This window comes from Geotrypetes seraphini, chromosome 12 (genome assembly GCF_902459505.1).
Source record: "Geotrypetes seraphini chromosome 12, aGeoSer1.1, whole genome shotgun sequence".
Lineage (NCBI taxonomy): Eukaryota > Metazoa > Chordata > Amphibia > Gymnophiona > Dermophiidae > Geotrypetes > Geotrypetes seraphini.
The window spans coordinates 101536223-101555497 of record NC_047095.1 but is presented as its reverse complement, the minus strand read 5'-3'; the positions used below and the strand labels follow the sequence as shown (position 1 = coordinate 101555497).

The 19275-nt window shown below is 43.9% G+C and overlaps 1 protein-coding gene across 1 annotated transcript in view; it reads right to left on the bottom strand.

Annotated features, from left to right (window-relative positions):
- Positions 1-19275, bottom strand: part of LOC117346188 (vomeronasal type-2 receptor 26-like) — a 35409-nt gene that overhangs the window by 12705 nt on the left and 3429 nt on the right. The window contains exons 2-4 of the mRNA XM_033915591.1: positions 14214-15011; positions 11973-12200; positions 480-606 (exon numbers count right to left, since the gene is read on the bottom strand). Coding sequence (XP_033771482.1) covers positions 480-606; positions 11973-12200; positions 14214-15011 — 1153 coding nt within the window. The remainder of the gene's footprint in view (positions 1-479; positions 607-11972; positions 12201-14213; positions 15012-19275) is intronic.

The following is a 19275-nucleotide window of genomic DNA, read 5'->3' as shown; positions in this document are numbered from 1 at the left end:
GGCCTCCCTATGTCCAAATGGTCTTGTTCTGCATGTTTTGGACTAGGTCAAATTTTTGGTTGAGAATGTGGAATACAGATAGATGTATAGGTTGGTCTGAATGATCAACCTCCTGGGCGTACAGATAGAATATTTTTGAAAAAAATATTTTAGACATATTTTTTGAGAATAGCCATTTTCCTACTGACAACTGGGTGACTACTGCCCTATGTCCAAATCAGACTTGGACATAGAAAATGAAATAAATAAAATAAATATACTTATTGGTTTGAATAATAAGGAAAGGACTTTCCTATTAAGCTCTACTGGGTTCTGCTAAGTAACCAAGACTAACCACTGTTGGAGACAGAATTCTAAGATAGATGGTCTATTGGACTATTTCAATATGACCTTAATCATTTCCTTATAAATTTCACAGAGCAGGCACCACACTGAAAAACCTGCCATCATGAGCATCTCAAGTGTTACATATCACCTACCAGTTTTATTAGAGATCTCTCCAGCTGGACAGGGAATACAATCATAGCAGCAAATGGGCTTTCCTTCTATTGGTAATTTCCTGTAGCCGGGAGCACAGCTCTGACTGCATCTGGATTGTGGAGGAGTCTAAGAATCGAGGGGAAAAAAATCTGTCTTCAAATGACAGTAGACCAGGACTGCCCAAACGTTTTGGGCTTTTAAGCTACTTTTAAAATGACCAAGTCAAAATGATTTATCAACAATAACATTTTTAAAAAACACAAAGTATACTGTAAACAGAAAAAAAATGTTAATTATCATTTACATTCCGCGGGTTTTCAAAGAGGTCAAGGCAGATGACTTTATGTAATGTCACCTCAGTAACAAGTATACAAAAATAGACAAATATACCCCTCCCTTTTTACTAAACCATGATAGCGGCTTTTAGTGCATGGAGCTAAGCTGAATGCCCTGCGCTGCTCTCGATGCCCATAGGCTCCCTGCGCTAAAAACCGCTATTGTAGTTTAGTAAAAGGGGGCCATAGTGCAAAATATAGACAGCAGATATAAATTCTCAAAACGGACACATTTTGATCACTAAATTGAAAATAAAATCATTTTTTCCTACCTTTGTTGTCTGATGATTTCATGAGTCTCTGGTTGCACTTTATTCTTCTGACTGTGCATCCAATATTTCTTCCCTTCTTTCAGCCTGCTGTATGCTTCCAGACCTCATTCCCTCCATCAACTTTTTCTTCCTCTCTCCCTGCCCTCTCATCTTTCTTTCTGACTTTCTATCTTTCTGTCTCCATGCCCCCCTTTCTTTCTGTCTGTCTTTCTGTCTCTATGCCCCCTTTATTTCTGTCTTCCTGTCCCCCTTTCTTTATTTTTCCCTTCTTTCTTTCTGTCTGCCTGCTCCCTCTTCTTTCTGTCTCCCTGTTTCCTCCCAAGCCACTGCCGATGCCATCAGGGAACAGGCCTCCAAACCACCGCCCCAAGCAGGCCTCTAAACCACCGCCCCAACCGCCGCCCCAAGCTCTCCCTGCTTCCCCACACAGAAGCGTCGGGCCAACCAGATTTCCTCTCACCAATGTCATTTCTGAAGTTGGAGAGGAAGATCCGGGCCAGCCAGGCAGCGATTGGCTGGCCCGGAACTTCCTCTCCGACGTCAGAATTGACGTCGGGTGGGAAAAGTTGGTCGGCTCGGTGCTTCTGAGTCAGGAAACAAGTAGAATGCGAAGGCAACGCGATTGACTCGTGTTGCCTTCGCGATCTACCAGTCGATCGCGATCGACCTAATGGGCACCTCTGCAGTAGAGTATAGTGCATAAATTTCAAATTATTTTTCTGTCCACTTTCTGTCCAATATCAGACCTTAGATCACACATTATGTTCTAGATGTAATATACCCCTAGAACAGCTAATTATAGCCAGCTATTTTTCATATGAAGTAATAATTACTTTACAAATATACATTTCTGTAGGGGTGTTTAAAGAAAACATTAGAGTCAGAATTACTACCATTATGATATTGTTTTACTGTTAACCCAAAGATAAAAACAAAAGACTGTGGATGTGGATGTTCTGAAAGATGATTTATTATTTGCTCTTCACAATAAAAGTACAAATAAAAGTCTGAATTTGTAATACACGTATGATTGTCCTGCTGGACCCTACATGATCCGTGTTTTGGCAAGACTACCTTCCTCAAGGGTCCGGATGATGTAGGTTACACAGATAAAAATATGAGCTAAAAACAATGTACGTGCCTTTGAGCAGAAAACTGAAAATGGCTTGAAACAAGCAGAGTGGTGCATAAAATCGAAGCCCTTTGTTTGAATTCAAGAAAACCTGGGATAGGAATGTGGGACCTTTTGGAGAGAGAAATAGATAATGGTTAGTGTGGATGGGCAGACTGGATGGGCCATTTGGCCTTTATCTGCCATCATGTTTCTATGTTTCTATTTTTGTTTCATAGAGGATTTAGAAACATACAAATTAAAGTTGATGAAGTATGTAAATTTTTTGTTACATTGAGCATAATAAATATTAAATGGAAAGGATTAGGGTTGTGATAAACCAAGAGAGTTGTTTGCAACTGTAAAACATTTAAGTTATGGCTATGGCAAGTAAGTTATTTATGGTGGTCCAGGTATTGAGAAGTAAGCTTACATTTGGCAAAAAAATATGTTGCTATAGGGGAAGTACCTCCAATGCTACAGCAAGATGTTGGATTGGCTAATTTTCAGATGCTAGATGATGCAGTTGTCGTTTTTTAATTGTACAGAACTTGAAACCAATTAAATCTGTTTGGATCCCTGTTCTTCAGTGATTATTAGGCAGCTGGGTGAGTTTGTGGTACTATTTAGTGGTGGTCAGCAAAAAAACACTGCCTACTGCCAACTGAATATCAAGACCTGTGCCTAATTTTTCCAGCAGCAATGTTTAATAAAATGCTCACTTCTACCAGATGAATATCAACTAGTTAATGCAACTTGGACAGCATATTACATTACATTACATTACATTAGGGTTTCTATTCCGCCTGTGCCTTGCGGTTCTAGGCGGATTACAATATAGAAAATATCTGGGACATTCCAGTAGAGTTACATTTCAGGATAAGAGTAAGTTACAGGAACAGTAATGAGTTATAATACTACAATTTCACAGAAGATAATACTTATTACAGAAGATATTACATATAATAGAAGATAATGCATTTTACAGAGGTAATACATGTCAACTCGATCAGTTAAATCGGGTGTAGTGTAGAAGAAATTACAGTACATTCTAGATCACAGATAAAAAGATGATATAGGTGGGTATTTCCAAAGTCGTTGATTGGGAGCTCATTGGGTGGTGGTTAGAGTGATGGGAGATATTTTTTGAACAGTAATGTTTTTATTTCTTTGCGGAACTCTTTTATGTCTGTTGTTTTGGTCAGTAATTTTGAGATGTCAGAATCTATTTTAGCTGCCTGTGTCCCCAGGAGGTTGTCGTAAAGTTTCTTACGACGAGTACCGTTGAGTGGAGGGTAGGTGAAAAGGTTCTGTGTTCTTCTTCTTCTTGGTGGGAGGTAGTGGTGAAAACGGTTATTTAGGTAACTGGGTGCCGTGCCGTGGGTTACTTTGAAAATGAGACAGTAGAGTTTGAATTGTGTTCTTGCTTTTATTGGTAGCCAGTGGGATTCAAGGTATGCATTGGTAATGTGGTCGTGTTTGCTGAGTGAGTATATGAGTCTGAGGGCTGTGTTCTGGATGGACTGCAGTTTTTTTATCGTGTTGGTCGGGCAAGGTAAGTAGAGGCTGTTGCAATAGTCTACAATACTTAGCACAAGGGATTGGACAATGATCCTGAATTGTTCTTTATTGAAGAATTTTCTGATTTTTCTTAGATTTCGCATTGTGAAGAATGCTTTTTGGGTGATTTTTTGGATTTGTGTTTGCATTGTGCAGCGTCTGTCTAGATGTATACCTAGGATTTTGAGGGCGCTCTGTATAGGGTACTTGATTGAGTTTACTTCCAGTTCTGTTAGGGATGGTTTTTTTGTCCTTCTCTAATAGTAAGAATTTAGTTTTGTCAGAGTTCAACTTCAACTTGTGATCTGTCATCCATTTTTCCACTGTTTCCAATGTAGTTTTCAGGCGTCCTGAGGAGATTGGGTTGTTTATGTCGAATGGGAGGAGGATGGTTATGTCGTCCGCATAGCTGAAAGAAGTAATATTTAGGGCATCCAGGGTGGTGCCTAGGGAAGCTATGAATAGGTTGAAAAGTGTGGGAGAGAGGGGAGAACCTTGTGGTACTCCGCATGGATTGGACCATGGTTCAGATAGAATGTCTTTTGATTTGACTCTGTATGTTCTAGTTTTAAGGAAGCCTTGGAACCAGTTATGAACTTTACCTGAGATTCCTATTGCATCTAGTATTTGGAGAAGTATGGAGTGGTCCACCAGATCGAATGCAGCTGAGAGATCAAATTGGATGATTAGCAGTCTGTTTCCTTGGCTGAGGTGACTTTGAGCTATGTCTAGTAGAGATACCAGAAGGGTTTCTGTACTGTGGTTGGTTCTGAATCCGGATTGGGATGGATGTAGGATGTTGTGGGCTTCTAGGTACATGGACAGTTGTTGTGCGACTAGTCCTTCTATTATTTTGATGTATGTTGGGATAGAAGCGATTGGTCTGTAATTTGATGGGTTATTTGTTGGACCTTTGGGGTCCTTCAGTATAGGCGTAATTATAATTTCTCCGAGGTCTGGTGGGAACTGGCCTTCCCTGAGTGTGGTTTGCAGCCATAATGTGTAGCTGGCTTTGAAGTTAGTGGAAGCAGTTGCTAGTAAGTATGGTGGGCAGTTGTTCAGATCGCATGATGATTTGCAATATTTTTTGTATAACCTGTCCAGTTCAGTCCACTGGGTTGTAGGGAAGTCGGTCCAGATCCTGTCTGCTGGTATTGCTTCATCTGTTGTGGGTTTTATTAGAATCTTGTCTACGTTGTTTTGTGGGTTAATGAATGTTGTTCTAATTGAGATTATTTTATTTTTGAAGTGGTCTGCTAATTGAGAGGCTGTAGGTGTTAGGTTTTCCTGGGTGGCTAGATATGGTTTGGTGTCGGTAAGGTTTCTTACTAGGTTGAACAGTTTTTTTGTGTCTGGTTTGTCGGTGCCTATGAGGTTGGAGTAATAGTCTTTGCGTTTTTCCTTCAGTTTGATTTTGTATTGCTTGATTTGGATTTTCCATTCTGTTTTAGTAATATCTTGCTTCTGTTTTATCCATGCCCTTTCTAGTTGTCTACATTTCCTTTTTAGTTGTAGGAGTTCGGTGTCAAACCATTTATCTGATTGTCTATGTATTTTGTTTTTTTCTTTTAGTGGTGCTAGTTTGTTCAATGTCGATTCGCTGAGGGCCCGCCAGGTGTTTATGAATTCACTAGGGTTGCTGTAATCTATTGCTGGATCCACTGCGCTCCAGAATGTGTTGGGTTCGATTTTCTGCCTGGTCGTAAAGCTTGTTTTGGGAGGAGTGGGTTTATTTTTGTTATGCTCCCAGTTGATGCTCCCAGATTTATAGTGGTCCGACCATAGGGTGGGTTGCCAGGCGCCGTTGGTGATTTGTATGTTTTGTGAGTTGAGGTTTGGGGATGAGTATGCTGCTATATCGAGTTGATGACCTTTTTCGTGTGTTGGTTCCGGGTTGAGGATCTGGTACGATAGGGCATTGAGGTATGATGTAATATCTACTACTTGTTTGGAGGTGTGGTCTTCTAGATGGAGGTTTAAATCACCAAGGATCAGATTATTTGTAGAGGAAAGGGAGTTCTGGAGGATGAACTCTTCTAGATCATGTTTAGTGATGTTCCATTTTCCTGGGGTGATGTAGCATAGAAGGCAATTTAGATTACCTGTAAGGGTGGTGTCCGAGAGTTGGCAGGCTAGAAGGTCTAAATGGGGGGTGGAGTGCTTAGCTAGGACTTTGATGTTGAAGTTGTTTTTTACTATGATTGCTAGCCCTCCTCCTTTTCTGTTGGCTCGGCATACTAGTTCGATTTTGTATCCTTTGGGACAGATTTCAATAATGTGAGGGTCTGTGTCGGATGTGAGCCAGGTTTCAGTTAGGAAGAGGCATCCTAGATCATTTTTGATTAGCCAGTCTTTGATTAGTTCTGTTTTTGGGCCTACCGATCGTATATTTAAGTATGAACATGCTATTGGTGTGATTTTTGTGAGTGGGAAGGGGGTAGGGGCTATATTTGATAGTATTTTTTGTGATGTCTGAGGTCTTTGTGAGCTTGTCTTGGTTTTTGTTGTATGTCTTTTTCCCCAGATTGTGGGTATGCTTGATTGGTTGGATGGTGAACAGAGGATCAAGGTTCTAGGGGATTGGAGTTTCCTGGTTTGTAGAATGGATTTATGTGGTACTGTAATGATTGGGATTGGCTGTGTGTGGTATCCAGCTATTTTCCATTTGTCTATGAAGAGGGATAGCAGTAGTATGGCAAGGATGAGTTTGGATGTGCTTGTATCCATTGTGTGAGTGGTTGAGAGAAGTTGTGGGATTTGCTGGTATTTTGGAGGGACTCGGTATGTAGGCTGATCGAGTTCCTGTTTGTAGTTGAGTCACCTAGTAGTTATTTGGTTGGTTTTGGTAGTGGTGTTCTAGTGTGATTTCCGGTTTGTGTTAGGTGGCTATTCTCTCTCACCTCTAGGTTTGCTGGTGTTGGCAGTTTCTGTAATTCGGCAGTCGTCCCTGCAGTCGCTTCCCAAAGGCACGCACTAAGGCGCATGCGCCTTTGTCGTGCGCCTTCGTCGGCGCGCCGAACGGCGGTGCGCCGTTGGTGCTGGATCAAGTTAAAAATTGTGTCCTCCTGCGGGATCGGGGGGGCGGAGCAGGGCTCCCACGCCGGCCCGGTCGAGCTGGTGTGGTGGGGGCGCTGGGCGCCGGTCTTGTTTTTTTTAAATTGTGTCCTCCTGCGGGATCGGGGGGGGCGGAGCAGGGCTCCCACGCCGGCCCGGTCGAGCTGGTGTGTGGGGGGCGCGGGGCGCCGGTCTTGTTTTTTTTAAATTGTGTCCTCCTGCGGGATCGGGGGGGCGGAGCAGGGCTCCCACGCCGGCCCGGTCGAGCTGGTGTGTGGGGGCGCTGGGCGCCGGTCTTGTTTTTTTAAATTGTGTCCTCCTGCGGGATCGGGGGGCGGAGCAGGGCTCCCACACTGGCCCGGTCGAGCTGGTGTGTGGGGGCGCTGGGCGCCGGTCTTGTTTTTTTAAATTGTGTCCTCCTGCGGGATCGGGGGGGCGGAGCAGGGCTCCCACGCTGGCCCAGTCGAGCTGGTGTGTGGGGGTGCTGGGCGCCGGTCTTGTTTTTTTAAATTGTGTCCTCCTGCGGGATCGGGGGGGCGGAGCAGGGCTCCCACGCCGGCCCGGTCGAGCTGGTGTGTGGGGGCGCTGGGCGCCGGTCTTTTTTTTTTAAATTGTGTCCTCCTGCGGGATCAGGGGGGCGGAGCAGGGCTCCCACGTCGGCCCGGTCGAGCTGGTGTGTGGGGGGCGCTGGGTGCCGGTCTTGTTTTTTTAAATTGTGTCCTCCTGCGGGATCGGGGGGGGCGGAGCAGGGCTCCCACGCCGGCCCGGTCGAGCTGGTGTGTGGGGCGCTGGGCGCCGGTCTTGTTTTTTTAAATTGTGTCCTCCTGCAGGATAGGGGGGGGCGGAGCAGGGCTCCCACACCGGCCCGGTCGAGCTGGTGTGTGGGGGCGCTGGGCGCCAGTCTTGTTTTTTTAAATTGTGTCCTCCTGCGGGATCGGGGGGGCGGAGCAGGGCTCCCACGCCGGCCCGGTCGAGCTGGTGTGTTTTCCCTGGAGATTCCAGCTGAATCACCCTTTTTTTATGTGGTGAGTCCTATGAAGAGTTTTAACCTTTCTTAGTAGGGAAATTACCAAGAGTTAGACTAATATTTCTGCATGTCAATCTCTTTGCATTTCTCACCATATAAATAGAATGTTTAGTGGTATGAATGAGTGTTTTTAAGCACTTTACAGCTTTAAAAACTTACAGCTTAGCTCTCTCTCTTCTTTGACTGGGTGACCCAGAAAATTGGATCAAGGTAGTGCGATAGATGTAATTTACTTAGACTTCAGCAAAGCTTTCAATATGGTTCCTCATAGGAGGTTCTTCAAGAAACTTGACAGGATGAAGTTAGGACCCAAAGTGGTGGACTGGATTAGAAATTGGTTGTTAATGGAATTTATTCAAAGCAAGGAAAGGTGAGCAGTGAAGTGTCTCAAGGATCTGTGCTGGGGCTGATTCAGTTAAATATGTTTGTGAGCAACATTGCTGAAAATTTAAAAGGTAAGGTTTGCCTCTTTGGAGATGGTACTCAGGCCCTCTTCTATTAAACAGCACTAGCAGTTTTTAGCACGGTGAGTCATGCTGAATAGCCCCCGCTGCTCCTAATGCTCCTAGAGTTCCTATGAGCATCAGAAGCAGCATGGGCCATTCAGCGTGGCTCTCTGTAGTACAAACTGCTAATACAGTTTGGGAGAGATGCACACTCTACTGCTGCCACACAACACCCCCCTGCATCTGACCCCTTTCCCCCTTACCTTGAATTAGTTGACTGACTGGAAGGATGCCTACTCCCTGTGGCCAGCTAGCCTACCACCTTCAAAATGCACCAGGGAGGGGGCCTGAGGCTCTGATTGGCCCAGGTTGCCTAAGGCCCCTCCCATGGTGTGTCCGGGCCAATCAGAGCCTTAGGCCTCTTCATGGTGCATCTGGAAGGGGCTTGGGACTCTGATTGACCAGGTTGTTAAGGCCCTTCCCATTAGAGGATTTGCCCTTCCTATGGGAGGGGCCTTATACATGCCCAGCATGTACTGGGTAGGGGATGCACTGAGGCCCAGGATGCACTCGGTAGGGGAAGGCCCATTTTGAAGAATTGGGTCAACTGGCCACAAGGAGTAGACATCCCTCTGGTTAGGCCAAATAATTCAAGGTAAGAGGAGAGGGATCGAGGCAGTGGGTTGTGTGGCAGCAGGAGAGAATGGATATCTCATCCCACTGTTGAGGGTTAGGGTCACTTGCAGTGGGAAAGATTAGCATCTCTCCCGCTGCAAGGGGGGTGTCATCAATGTGGGGGGTGTTTGTGGCAGGAGAGAGTTGACATCTCTCCTGCTGCTGGAATAGGGGGGGTCATTTGAACATAAGAACATAAGAATTGCTGCTGCTGGGTCAGACCAGTGATCCATCATGCCCAGCAGTCCTCAGTGGTGGCCCTAACTGAGACTAGCCCTACCAGAGAACGTTCTTGTTCAGCAGGAACTTGTCTAACTTTGTCTTGAATCCCTGGAGGGAAGAGCATTCAGTTTTCTACCACTCTCTGGGTGAAGAACTTCCTTATGTTTGTACGGAATCTATCCCCTTTTAACTTTAGAGAGTGTCTTCTGTGCCTGCTGTGGCTGTCCTCTGCGCCTATTGTGTCCTCTGTGTCTGCCTGGTTTTGTCCTCAGTGTCCTCCTGGTTGTGTGTCCTTTGTGCCTCCTTGTCCTCTGTGTGTCTGCTTGGCTGTGTGTCCTCAGTACCTGCTGTGTCCTCAGCGCCTGTTGTGTCCTCTGTGTCTGCCTGGTTATGTCCTCAGTGTCCTCCTGGTTGTGTGCCCTTTGTGCCTGCTTTGTCCTCTGTGTGTCTGCCTGGTTGTGTCTCTGTACCTGCTGGGTTTACCTAGTTGAAAGTCCTCTGCATCTGCTGTGGTCTCCCTCTGCTCTTCTTTAGTGGTGGCGGCTTGTCCCTTCTAAAGGCCCTTCGCAAAGGCACTCTTGCTAAGGTGAGTGCCTTTGACGTGCGTCTAATGGCTGAGTGCCATTGGCCCCTCCCCTTTTAAAGGGGAGCTTCAATGGATGATGTCAGGGGTGGGCGGAGCTAACTCTTGCTGCTGCCCCTGCTGATCCTGCCTACTTCTCTCCTGCTTTCCCCTCTGGGTTTCTCCTGCTGTCTCCCTTTGCACGCCTCCTGCTATGCTGCCCTCCTCTCTGCTGCTTCCAGAGCTGGACGGGTTTGGGTTTATGTTTTCTATACTAGCAGGCTTATGCAACCTTGATTGTAATTTATTGTGGAAAAGTGCCTGCTAAGGTGTCCCTCTTTCACATGTTTCTATTATTGATTTTAAATTAACCTTTTTTATATATCTGACTGGCTTTTATTGATTTTTACATATTCTGGAATGTTGCATATGTCTTGGTTAAATAATGTTTAATTTTTTATAATATACATTTAAATATACATTACATTTAAATATACATTTCTTAATTTATGTACTATTTATACTACCTGATTGTCGTTTTATTTAATTTTATTATCAGCTGGGGTTATAGCTCCTGACAGATGAAACACTACCAGAGTCAGGCATGCTTTGTGTTATGTTGGCATAGTGAATAAAGTTTTGTCAAAAGATGTGATGTGGGCTGCTGACATTCCTGCCATATTGGATCTAGAGGTCTGCACGGGAACGTGGATTGAGGGAATCCTGTGGGGATCCCCTTAAGGTCAATGGGTCTCCCGCAGGGACCCCTCCCAGGCCCACGGGACTCCCATGGGGACCCCTCCCAGGCCAACAGGACTCCCACGGGGATGGAACTAGGATCTCCCATTCTGAGGTCTACCTAATTTTCAAGATGATACCAGTCCAGCGCCGCAGCGGGAATAACCATTCTGAGCAATGAGCTTAGCACGTAGGCGCTCAGTGTGCCTACATGCTGAGCTCACTGCATTGTTGCTGATTGGTCGGGCGGTGCCACATGCAAGGCTATAACAGAAAGTCAGCCTGTATGAAGTCCACCCTCCCCACCCATGCATTTACATAACATCCGCCCTAAACCCAGCTGTGGTCAATTGGAAACAAAGACTCAAGACAGGGATCTACCTCCCCTACCTCCGCCTCCTCCCCTTTTGGAGGAAAGCTGAGAAAGTTGAATTGGGGCTCTCCAGTGTGCTGGGAGAGGAAATTCTGTTATTCTTAGAATGCCTTCATTTCAGCATTTACAGATTTCCCTTTCGTGCAATAAGGTATCGAGTTAACCTGCAAGGCTGCTGCAGACAGATTGCAGCATTATTATGTGTATAATTGGGGGGAGGGGGGAAAATACTATGTCCGACACACTTCGAGCTTCTTGCATGTCTCAGAGTTATTCTTTGTGTAGTTGTGAGGCACTCACACGCACATTGCACAAAGAAAACTATGTTTTCACAGTGTAGAAATTATTTCAGAGGGCTAAGGCAAGGGGAAGAGGAGAACTGGATGGAAGAAGGGTCGATGGACAGCTGAAATTGGCATGCATAATGATGGTTTAAAGGGAGACAGACTGCAGGAAAGGAATTCCCTATTAGTCTCTCATTTAGCTTTTTTTATGACAGCAAAGAGTGATAGTGAAGAAAAGCTGGCCAGAAGCCCTTCATAAGACATTAGCAGCACACTGCATACTGATGGAGAGAGATAGATGAATGAATGATGGAGTGGAGGGAGTGATGGTATGATAGACAGATTCAGGCTTCTTAGTCAACTTCTTTAAGAGCTTAAACAATATGGCCAAATAGTGTCAGACAAGTTAAAGAGTAGCCTAATAGTGCAAAGGCCTGAGATCCAAGGGAACTAGGTTTGATTCCCACTGCATCTCCTTGTGATTCTGGGAAAGTCACTTAACTCTTCACTGTCCCAAATACAAATAAGTACTAAGGGGACAGATAACTTTTATGGGTGATGGTGGGGACAGGCAGGGACAGTGGGAATTCCTCATGGGGACAGGCGGTGATGGGGAGAATTCCTCGTGGGGACGGGCGGGGATGGAGGGGATTCCTCATGGAGATGGGCGATGGAGGAGATTCTGATGGGGACAGGTAGTGACAGGTGGGATTCTGGTGGGGACAGGTGGGGATGGGTGGGATTTCTGTCCCCGCGCAACTCTCTAATTGGATCTTATGGATCATCTGCCCTGATGCTTTTTTCAATATTACAAAATGTGTCATCTCTCTCACCTGGGTAAATGCAGTCTCCCATACTATCATTCTTTCATTGATAGTAAAATCATCCCCAGGTGGAGCATAAGGTTTATAACTTCCAACAATTTCATGCTTCACTGTCCAATTGGGCAAAAATATAAGATTAACAATATTGTAATCCATGGGTAAATCTCCTTTCTCATCAAAAACAATTTCTTCACCAAGAACATTCTTAAAGTGAACATTCCTCAGATAATGATGAATCTAAAGAATAAAGGGCACATTTTCAGGAAAGCCTGGGACTGCCAATTTTCATTTTATGTATTTGTTTAAGAACATTTATTATTTGCAAGTCTAAGGTTTGTTCACAGTTAAAAACACAATGCCATTTAGGGCTTGATTCTATAAATGCTGCCCCAATGTTAGGCAGTGGTAGGCATCCTACCATTGTCTAACCAGCCAATCAGGATGCACATTTTTAGAAAAAACCTGTCCAAAGCTGGCGGCCTACATCATAGATGTTTTTGCAAGTCTGGGGAGATGCGTAGGGACACTTAAACTTGCCCAAGGCTGAGTGTGGGTATAGTTTCACCCAGAAGTTGCTTTGGGCAAGCTTAAGCCCAACCCGACCATGTGCCCAAGGCCCCACCCCCAGGAGGGTCCTAAGGCTCCCGGGCCTATTCTGATTGGCCCAGGTGCCTTAGGCCCACCAGTAGGTGGGGCTTTGGGACAGATGGGCCAATCCAACCTCATTCTGTCATTGTCTGCCTGCCGGACAGGCGAGTTTGGCTCCCGTCTGTCAGGCCAACTAAACCAAAGGTATGGGGAAGCGGGGTGGGGGTGTCATGGGGGTCGGCCAGGGGGGTTGCGGGTTGGCTGGGGGGGCGGTCGGAGGTTCTTGGGGGGAGGGGGGTTTGCGTCGAGGGCAGGAGAGCCTGGGATCCCTCCTGCCTGTAATGTAGTGCGGGGTGGGGGTAGGGGGTCACCAGGGCCAGGAGGGCTTGGGCTCCCTCTTGGCCCGATATTGTCGGGGAGTTGGGGAGTCGGCGGGGCAAGAGGGCTTGAGCTCCCTCTTGCCCGATCGTGTCAGGGGTGCTGCGGTTGGCTGGAGCAAAAGGGCTTGAGCTCCCTCTTGCCCCAATCATGTCGGGGAGTCGGGGTGGGGGCAAGAGGGCTTGAGCTCCCTCTTGCCCCGATGTTGTCGGGAGGGGGGGTTGCGGTTTGACATGGCAGGAGGGCTTGGGCACCCTCCTGCCTGGATCGTTGGGGGGGGGATTCTGTAACCGGTGTTGTTTTTGACAGACACCGGTTACAGAATCCAGCTTTTAGGCGAAGGACTGGCTCCTCCTTCACCTAAAAGCCCTTCTGTTGGACGTTTGTGGCCTAGGCGTGTTTTTGTTTCATTATGGCTAAAAAGTGTAGACGTGCTGTGGGGGTACTTGTAGATGTAGTGGAGATTGGGCGTTTAGGCAGAGGAAGGCCATAATCAAAACATGGACGTTTGTTTTGGTTATGGACACTTTCCCTGCTTCTGGGTTGAACGTTTAGGGACTTAGACCAAAAGGGGACTTAGACACTTTTTTTGATTATGCCCCTCCACCTGTCCTGGATACATAATTCACTCTACTGCACCATCATGCGATTAATACATGACTGGTAGATGCTTTTAAGTAGCCACCAATATTGCTGCAATATAGAGGATCTGGGGCAGAATGAAAAAAAAAAAAAAAATTTCCTTCTATTTGTTTTTAAAGTATTTCCATGTAATTTCATTGAGTGCCCCCTAATCTTTGTACTTTCTGAAAGAGTAAAATATCAATTCACGTTTACCCATTCTAAGCCACTCAGGATTTTGCAGACCTCCATCATATCCCACTTCAGCCTTCACTTTTCCAAGCTGAAGAGCCATAACCTCATTAGTCTTTCCTCAAATGAGATGGATATCATCCCCTTTATCATTTTGGGTTGCTCTTCTTTGAAATTTTTCTAGTTCCACTATTTCTTTTTTGAGATGTGGTGACCACAGAAATTCCATAGAGATCTCATCGATAATTTAGTGCCCTTATATATTTAAATATATGTGAAGATGTTGACAAATATTTGATTCCACTCAAAATCTGAATAATAATTTTTTTAAGATGCATGCAACCATCTAGATAACAATGGATAGGCAGTGGATCATACACAAAATTTTAAATGCCACCCTCCACTTTACCCGTAACTAATTGCCACCCACTCTGTTTCTGAATATAGCATTCCTTTATGAAATAATGTTACCTTCCATGGCAAATAATCTGATAATCTCTGTCGGCTTTCATGCCACATGGTGGTATTTCCAGAGCCAAAGAAAAGCATGTCTTTCAGTGCATGTGCCAGGACATATATAGCATTGTAGATGTTAGAACTACTGGCAAAATGAGTATTGTAACAGTGAAAATATTCATAAATATATTCATCTCTACTGCAGTTTTTTTTAATGATTTGAGGGCACTGTTTGTAACACAGTGCAGTCCACCACATTTTAATTACATCATCATTAGGGAACATAATAGGATTTACCTCACGTATAAATTTTAAAAAGCTTGGAATATGTTTCTTTATTCCTGTGACTAGCAAGGTGTTATTCTTGAAACTAAGTTCCTCTGGATAGGTTAAGGGAATAGCAAAGTCTGTTATGATGATCCAGACCTTGTCAGATATCTCCAGAATATGTAGCTGTCCAACAAAGATCCATGTACCTTCTGTGTGAAAATGGCCAATGATTACATTAGTTGATGATTTATGAATAGTCTCATTAATTCTGTCAATTTTTTCTTGCGGCAAAGCATGGGCATGACTGAATATTTCAGTAAATTCAATGCAGGCTCCATTCTGCTCAATCCTTTCTTTCAGCAGTTGGACAAATCCCAAGCTGCTGTCATCATCAGGTGCAATGATACCAACCCAAGTCCAGTTGAAATGTTTCAGCAACTTCACAATCCCAGTAGTGATGTTAAGAATACTGGGCATAGTGTGATAAAGATACGGAAACTTAATTACATCTCTGTTAAAAGGATTCTGAGAAGAATAGCTGACCTGTCAGGAAATATAGTTAATTCAGAATTATGTTTGTCTTCTACAGATAGTGGGAGTTAGCTTCTAAGCTATAGTAAAATATCTCTGGTCACCATAGATTAGTTTACTGCGGGAGTCAATAATACAACTTGTAATTATGATCAACTTTACAATCTGTATTATTATTTCTGCCTTGGAACATTGGGCCACTAATTTGTAGTTCAAATGCTTTTGGGACATTACTCATTAGAAAGAGTTTTCCCCAAGTAAAGACTTTCCATCCACTTAGCTCAGAGGGAACAGTGTGATAATACATGCTATATTTGGCCAGATAAATATTCAAGATCATGATAGACAGACAGATAAGAGTACATACACATTTCTTAGCCACATTATAAATTATTACCCCCTGAAATCACTTCCATCCTTTGAAGTTACCTCCTCCTCCAAAAACATTACCAGTCCCTTGAGATGAACCTTATTTCCCAGAACCAACTGCTTTCAAAGTCACATTCCCAGACTCCTCACCCATATATACATAATACATAAAACTCATAAGAACATAAGAACATAAGTAGTTGCCTCCACTGGGTCAGACCGAGGTCCATCTCGCCCAGCGGTCCGCTCCCGCGGCAGCCCATCAGGTCCGTGACCTGTGACGTGGTTTTTGACCACTTCTATAACCTACCTCAAGTTCTATCTGTACCCCTCTATCCCCTTATCCTCCAGGAACCTATCCAAACCTTCCTTGAACCCCTGTACAGAGTTCTGGCCTATCACATCCTCCGGAAGCGCGTTCCATGTGCCCACCAACCTCTGGGTAAAAAAGAACTTCCTAGCATTTGTTCTAAACCTGTCCCCTTTCAATTTCTCCGAGTGACCCCTAGTGCTTGTGGCTCCCCACAGTTTGAAGAATCTGTCCTTATTCACTTTCTCTATGCCCTTAAGGATCTTGAAGGTTTCTATCATGTCCCCTCTAAGTCTCCACTTCTATACCGCAAATACCGATAAGTTCTATACAGTTCACAAAAGATTATGAGTACAAAAGATGAGAAGAAAGGCCAGGTATGCCTAATTTTCAAAGTATTTAATAAAAAAAATATGTTTTTTAAGACATGTTGAAAATGTAGATAAGAATCAGTCGACATAATTAAGAAAGTCAAATCTTTATCCCATAATGTCGCTTGAAAAGACAACAGACATTGATGAAATCTTTTAAATTTACAGCCCTTGACAGATGGAAAAGAAAATAGTGCATGTGATTTCCTGGAATGTTTGGAGTTATTGAATGTAAATGATTCTAAGAGATAGTCTGGAATTAAGCCTGTCAATACCTTAAAACAGAAACAACAAAGCTTCAACTTAATCTGCGCTTCAATCAGTAGCCAGTATAATTGACAAAAGTAAGGTGTAATATGATCATACTTCTCCCAGCCCCTTAACTTCACACAGATCCCCTGGGCCAAGCAGGAAATTCCATGCTATATAGTAGTTGGGGAAGGAGTTAACCCAATTGTTTCTCCCTCGTCAGGCTTTGGATTCAAAATGGACTACTTCTAAGGGTTAAATTATCAATTAAAAGTAAAATATGCTGAAGGATTTAACAAGTGCCATTTTGAACCTGAAGAATAAAAGGTCAGAAATTACCGGGACTTGCTCCTACCTCAAATGCTACACCCCAAGTAATAACTTGCTACATCCTGAGGGGTTGGGGAAATGAATTTGGGGATAAGGATGGGGTTTTGCCTCTACATATTATGTAAAACAAACAAAATAAAACCTAACAGAACAAGAACCACTTGCCTAGCACAAAGATCATCAACCTGCTAGTAGAAGAATCAACATATCATTAAGAACTACATATGTTATGTACTATTTGCCTAAACAGCAAGAACAAATTTTGCCCATAACTGAGCTGATGCCAATTTATGCAAAGCATTGGAAATACAGTGCATGAACTTTGACTTTAAGAACTCCCTATCATCACTGTTCCCTCTAAGCTCAGCAAGAGTCCCTCACCTACAGTCCTGTTACTAGGGGGGTGCTGTTTTATTATCATATTTTCAAAAGTGAGGGACAGACAAACTCTGGGATTCTAGAGAACTTGCCGGTCCCTATATATTGAAACCCCAATATTAAAACATCACTCTCCACTGGCAGGAAAGCAGTTGGATGATTTCCACTCAGCTCAGATAAATATTCAAGATCATGATAGACAGGCAGATGAGAGTACATACACATTTCTTAGGCACATCATAAATTATTGTGGTTGTTAATTTTTTGTATAATCATCTATATTAAGGCAAACTGCAACCAGAAAAACAACAAATGTGTATTGGTCATAGAAACGGAGTAATAAACAGTAAACAAAGCAAGCAAAGTGAACCTGCCAGTACACAAATGCAGGCAGAGTTATGAACTGCACGGTTCCATCAACCAACAGCATGAAAAAACAAACAGAGGTCTGGAGTACATATGCCCATAATTGAACAAAAGATACAGAATCCACGATCCCCCCTCCCTTGACATAGTAACATAGTAGATGATGGCAGATAAAGACCCGAATGGTCCATCCAGTCTGCCCAACCTGATTCAATTTAAATTTTTTAAATTTTTTCTTAGCTATTTCTGGGCAAGAATCCAAAGCTCTACCCAGTACTGTGCTTGGGTTCAACTGCCGAAATCTCCATCAAAACCTACTCCAGCCCAACTACACCCTCCCAGCTATTGAAGCCCTCTCCAGCCCATCCTCCCCCAAACAGCCATATACAGACACATACCGTGCAAGTCTGCCCAGTACTGGCCTTAGTTCAATATTTAATATTATTTTCTGATTCTAGATCCTCTGTGTTCATCCTACACTTCTTTGAACTCAGTCACCGTTTTCCTCTCCACCACCTCTTTTGGGAGCACATTCCAGGCATCCACCACCCTCTCCGTAAAGTAGAATTTCCTAACATTGCTCTTGAATCTACCACTCCTGAACCTCAAATTATGTCCTCTGGTTTTACCATTTTCCTTTCTCTGGAAAAGATTTTGTTCTACATTAATACCCTTCAAGTATTTGAATGTCTGAATCATATCACCCCTGTCCCTCCATTGCTATAGAGTATACATATTCAGTGCTTCCAGTCTCTCCTCATACATCTTCTGGCGCAAGCCTCCTATTATTTTCGGCACCCTCCTCAGGACCACTTCAAGTCTTCTTACATCCTTCGCCAGATACAGTCTCCAAAACTGAACACAATACTCCAAGTGGGGCCTCACCAATGACCTGTACAGGGACATCAATACCTTCTTCCTTCTACTGGCTAAGCCTCTCTTTATACAGCCCAGCATCCTTCTGGCAGCAGCCACTGCCTTGTCACACTATTTTTCACCTTTAGATCTTCAGACACTATCACCCCAAGGTCCCTCTCGCCATCCATGCATATCAGCTTCTTACCTCCCAGCATATACAATTCCTTCCAATTATTAATCCCCAAATGCATTACTCTGCATTTCTTTGCATTGAAATTTAGTTGCCAGGCATCAGACCATTCCTCTAACTTTTGCAGATCCTTTTTCATATTTTTCCACTCCCTATACAGAGTCTACTCTGCTTCAAATCTTGGTATCATCTGCAAAAAGACACACTTTTCCTTCTAACCCTTCAGCAATGTCACTCGCAAACATATTGAACTTGATCAACCCCAGCACCGAACCCTGAGGGACTCCACTACTCACCTTTCCTTCCTCCGAGTGACTTCCATTAATCATCACCCTCTGGCATCTGTCTGACAGCCAGTTTCTAACCCAGTTCACCACTTTGGGTCCTAACTTCAGCCCTTCAGATTTGTTCAAGAGCCTCCTATGAGGAACTGTATCAAAGGCTTTGCTGAAATCTAAGTAAATTACATCTAGAATATGTCCTCGATCCAGCTCTCCAGTCACACAATCAAAAAATTCAATCAGGTTCGTTTGGCACGATTTACCTTATATAAGGCCATGTTGCCTCAGATCCTGTAACCCATTAGATTCAAGGAAATACACCCCATAACCTGGGATTTGGTGACACAACTACAGTCACTACTCATGGAGTTTAGTACAATATCTCAAAATCTACTAGTTTTAGGAGATTTTAACATTCATTTTGATATTCCAGAGAACTCGTTCACATCAGATTTGATCAATTTTTCATTTAATTTAGATCTAATTCCCAGAATCTCCCAATCAACTCATTTAGTTGGACATACTATAGATATGGTGTTCATATCTAAAAATCTCTGTGTGGAATTTTCATCAC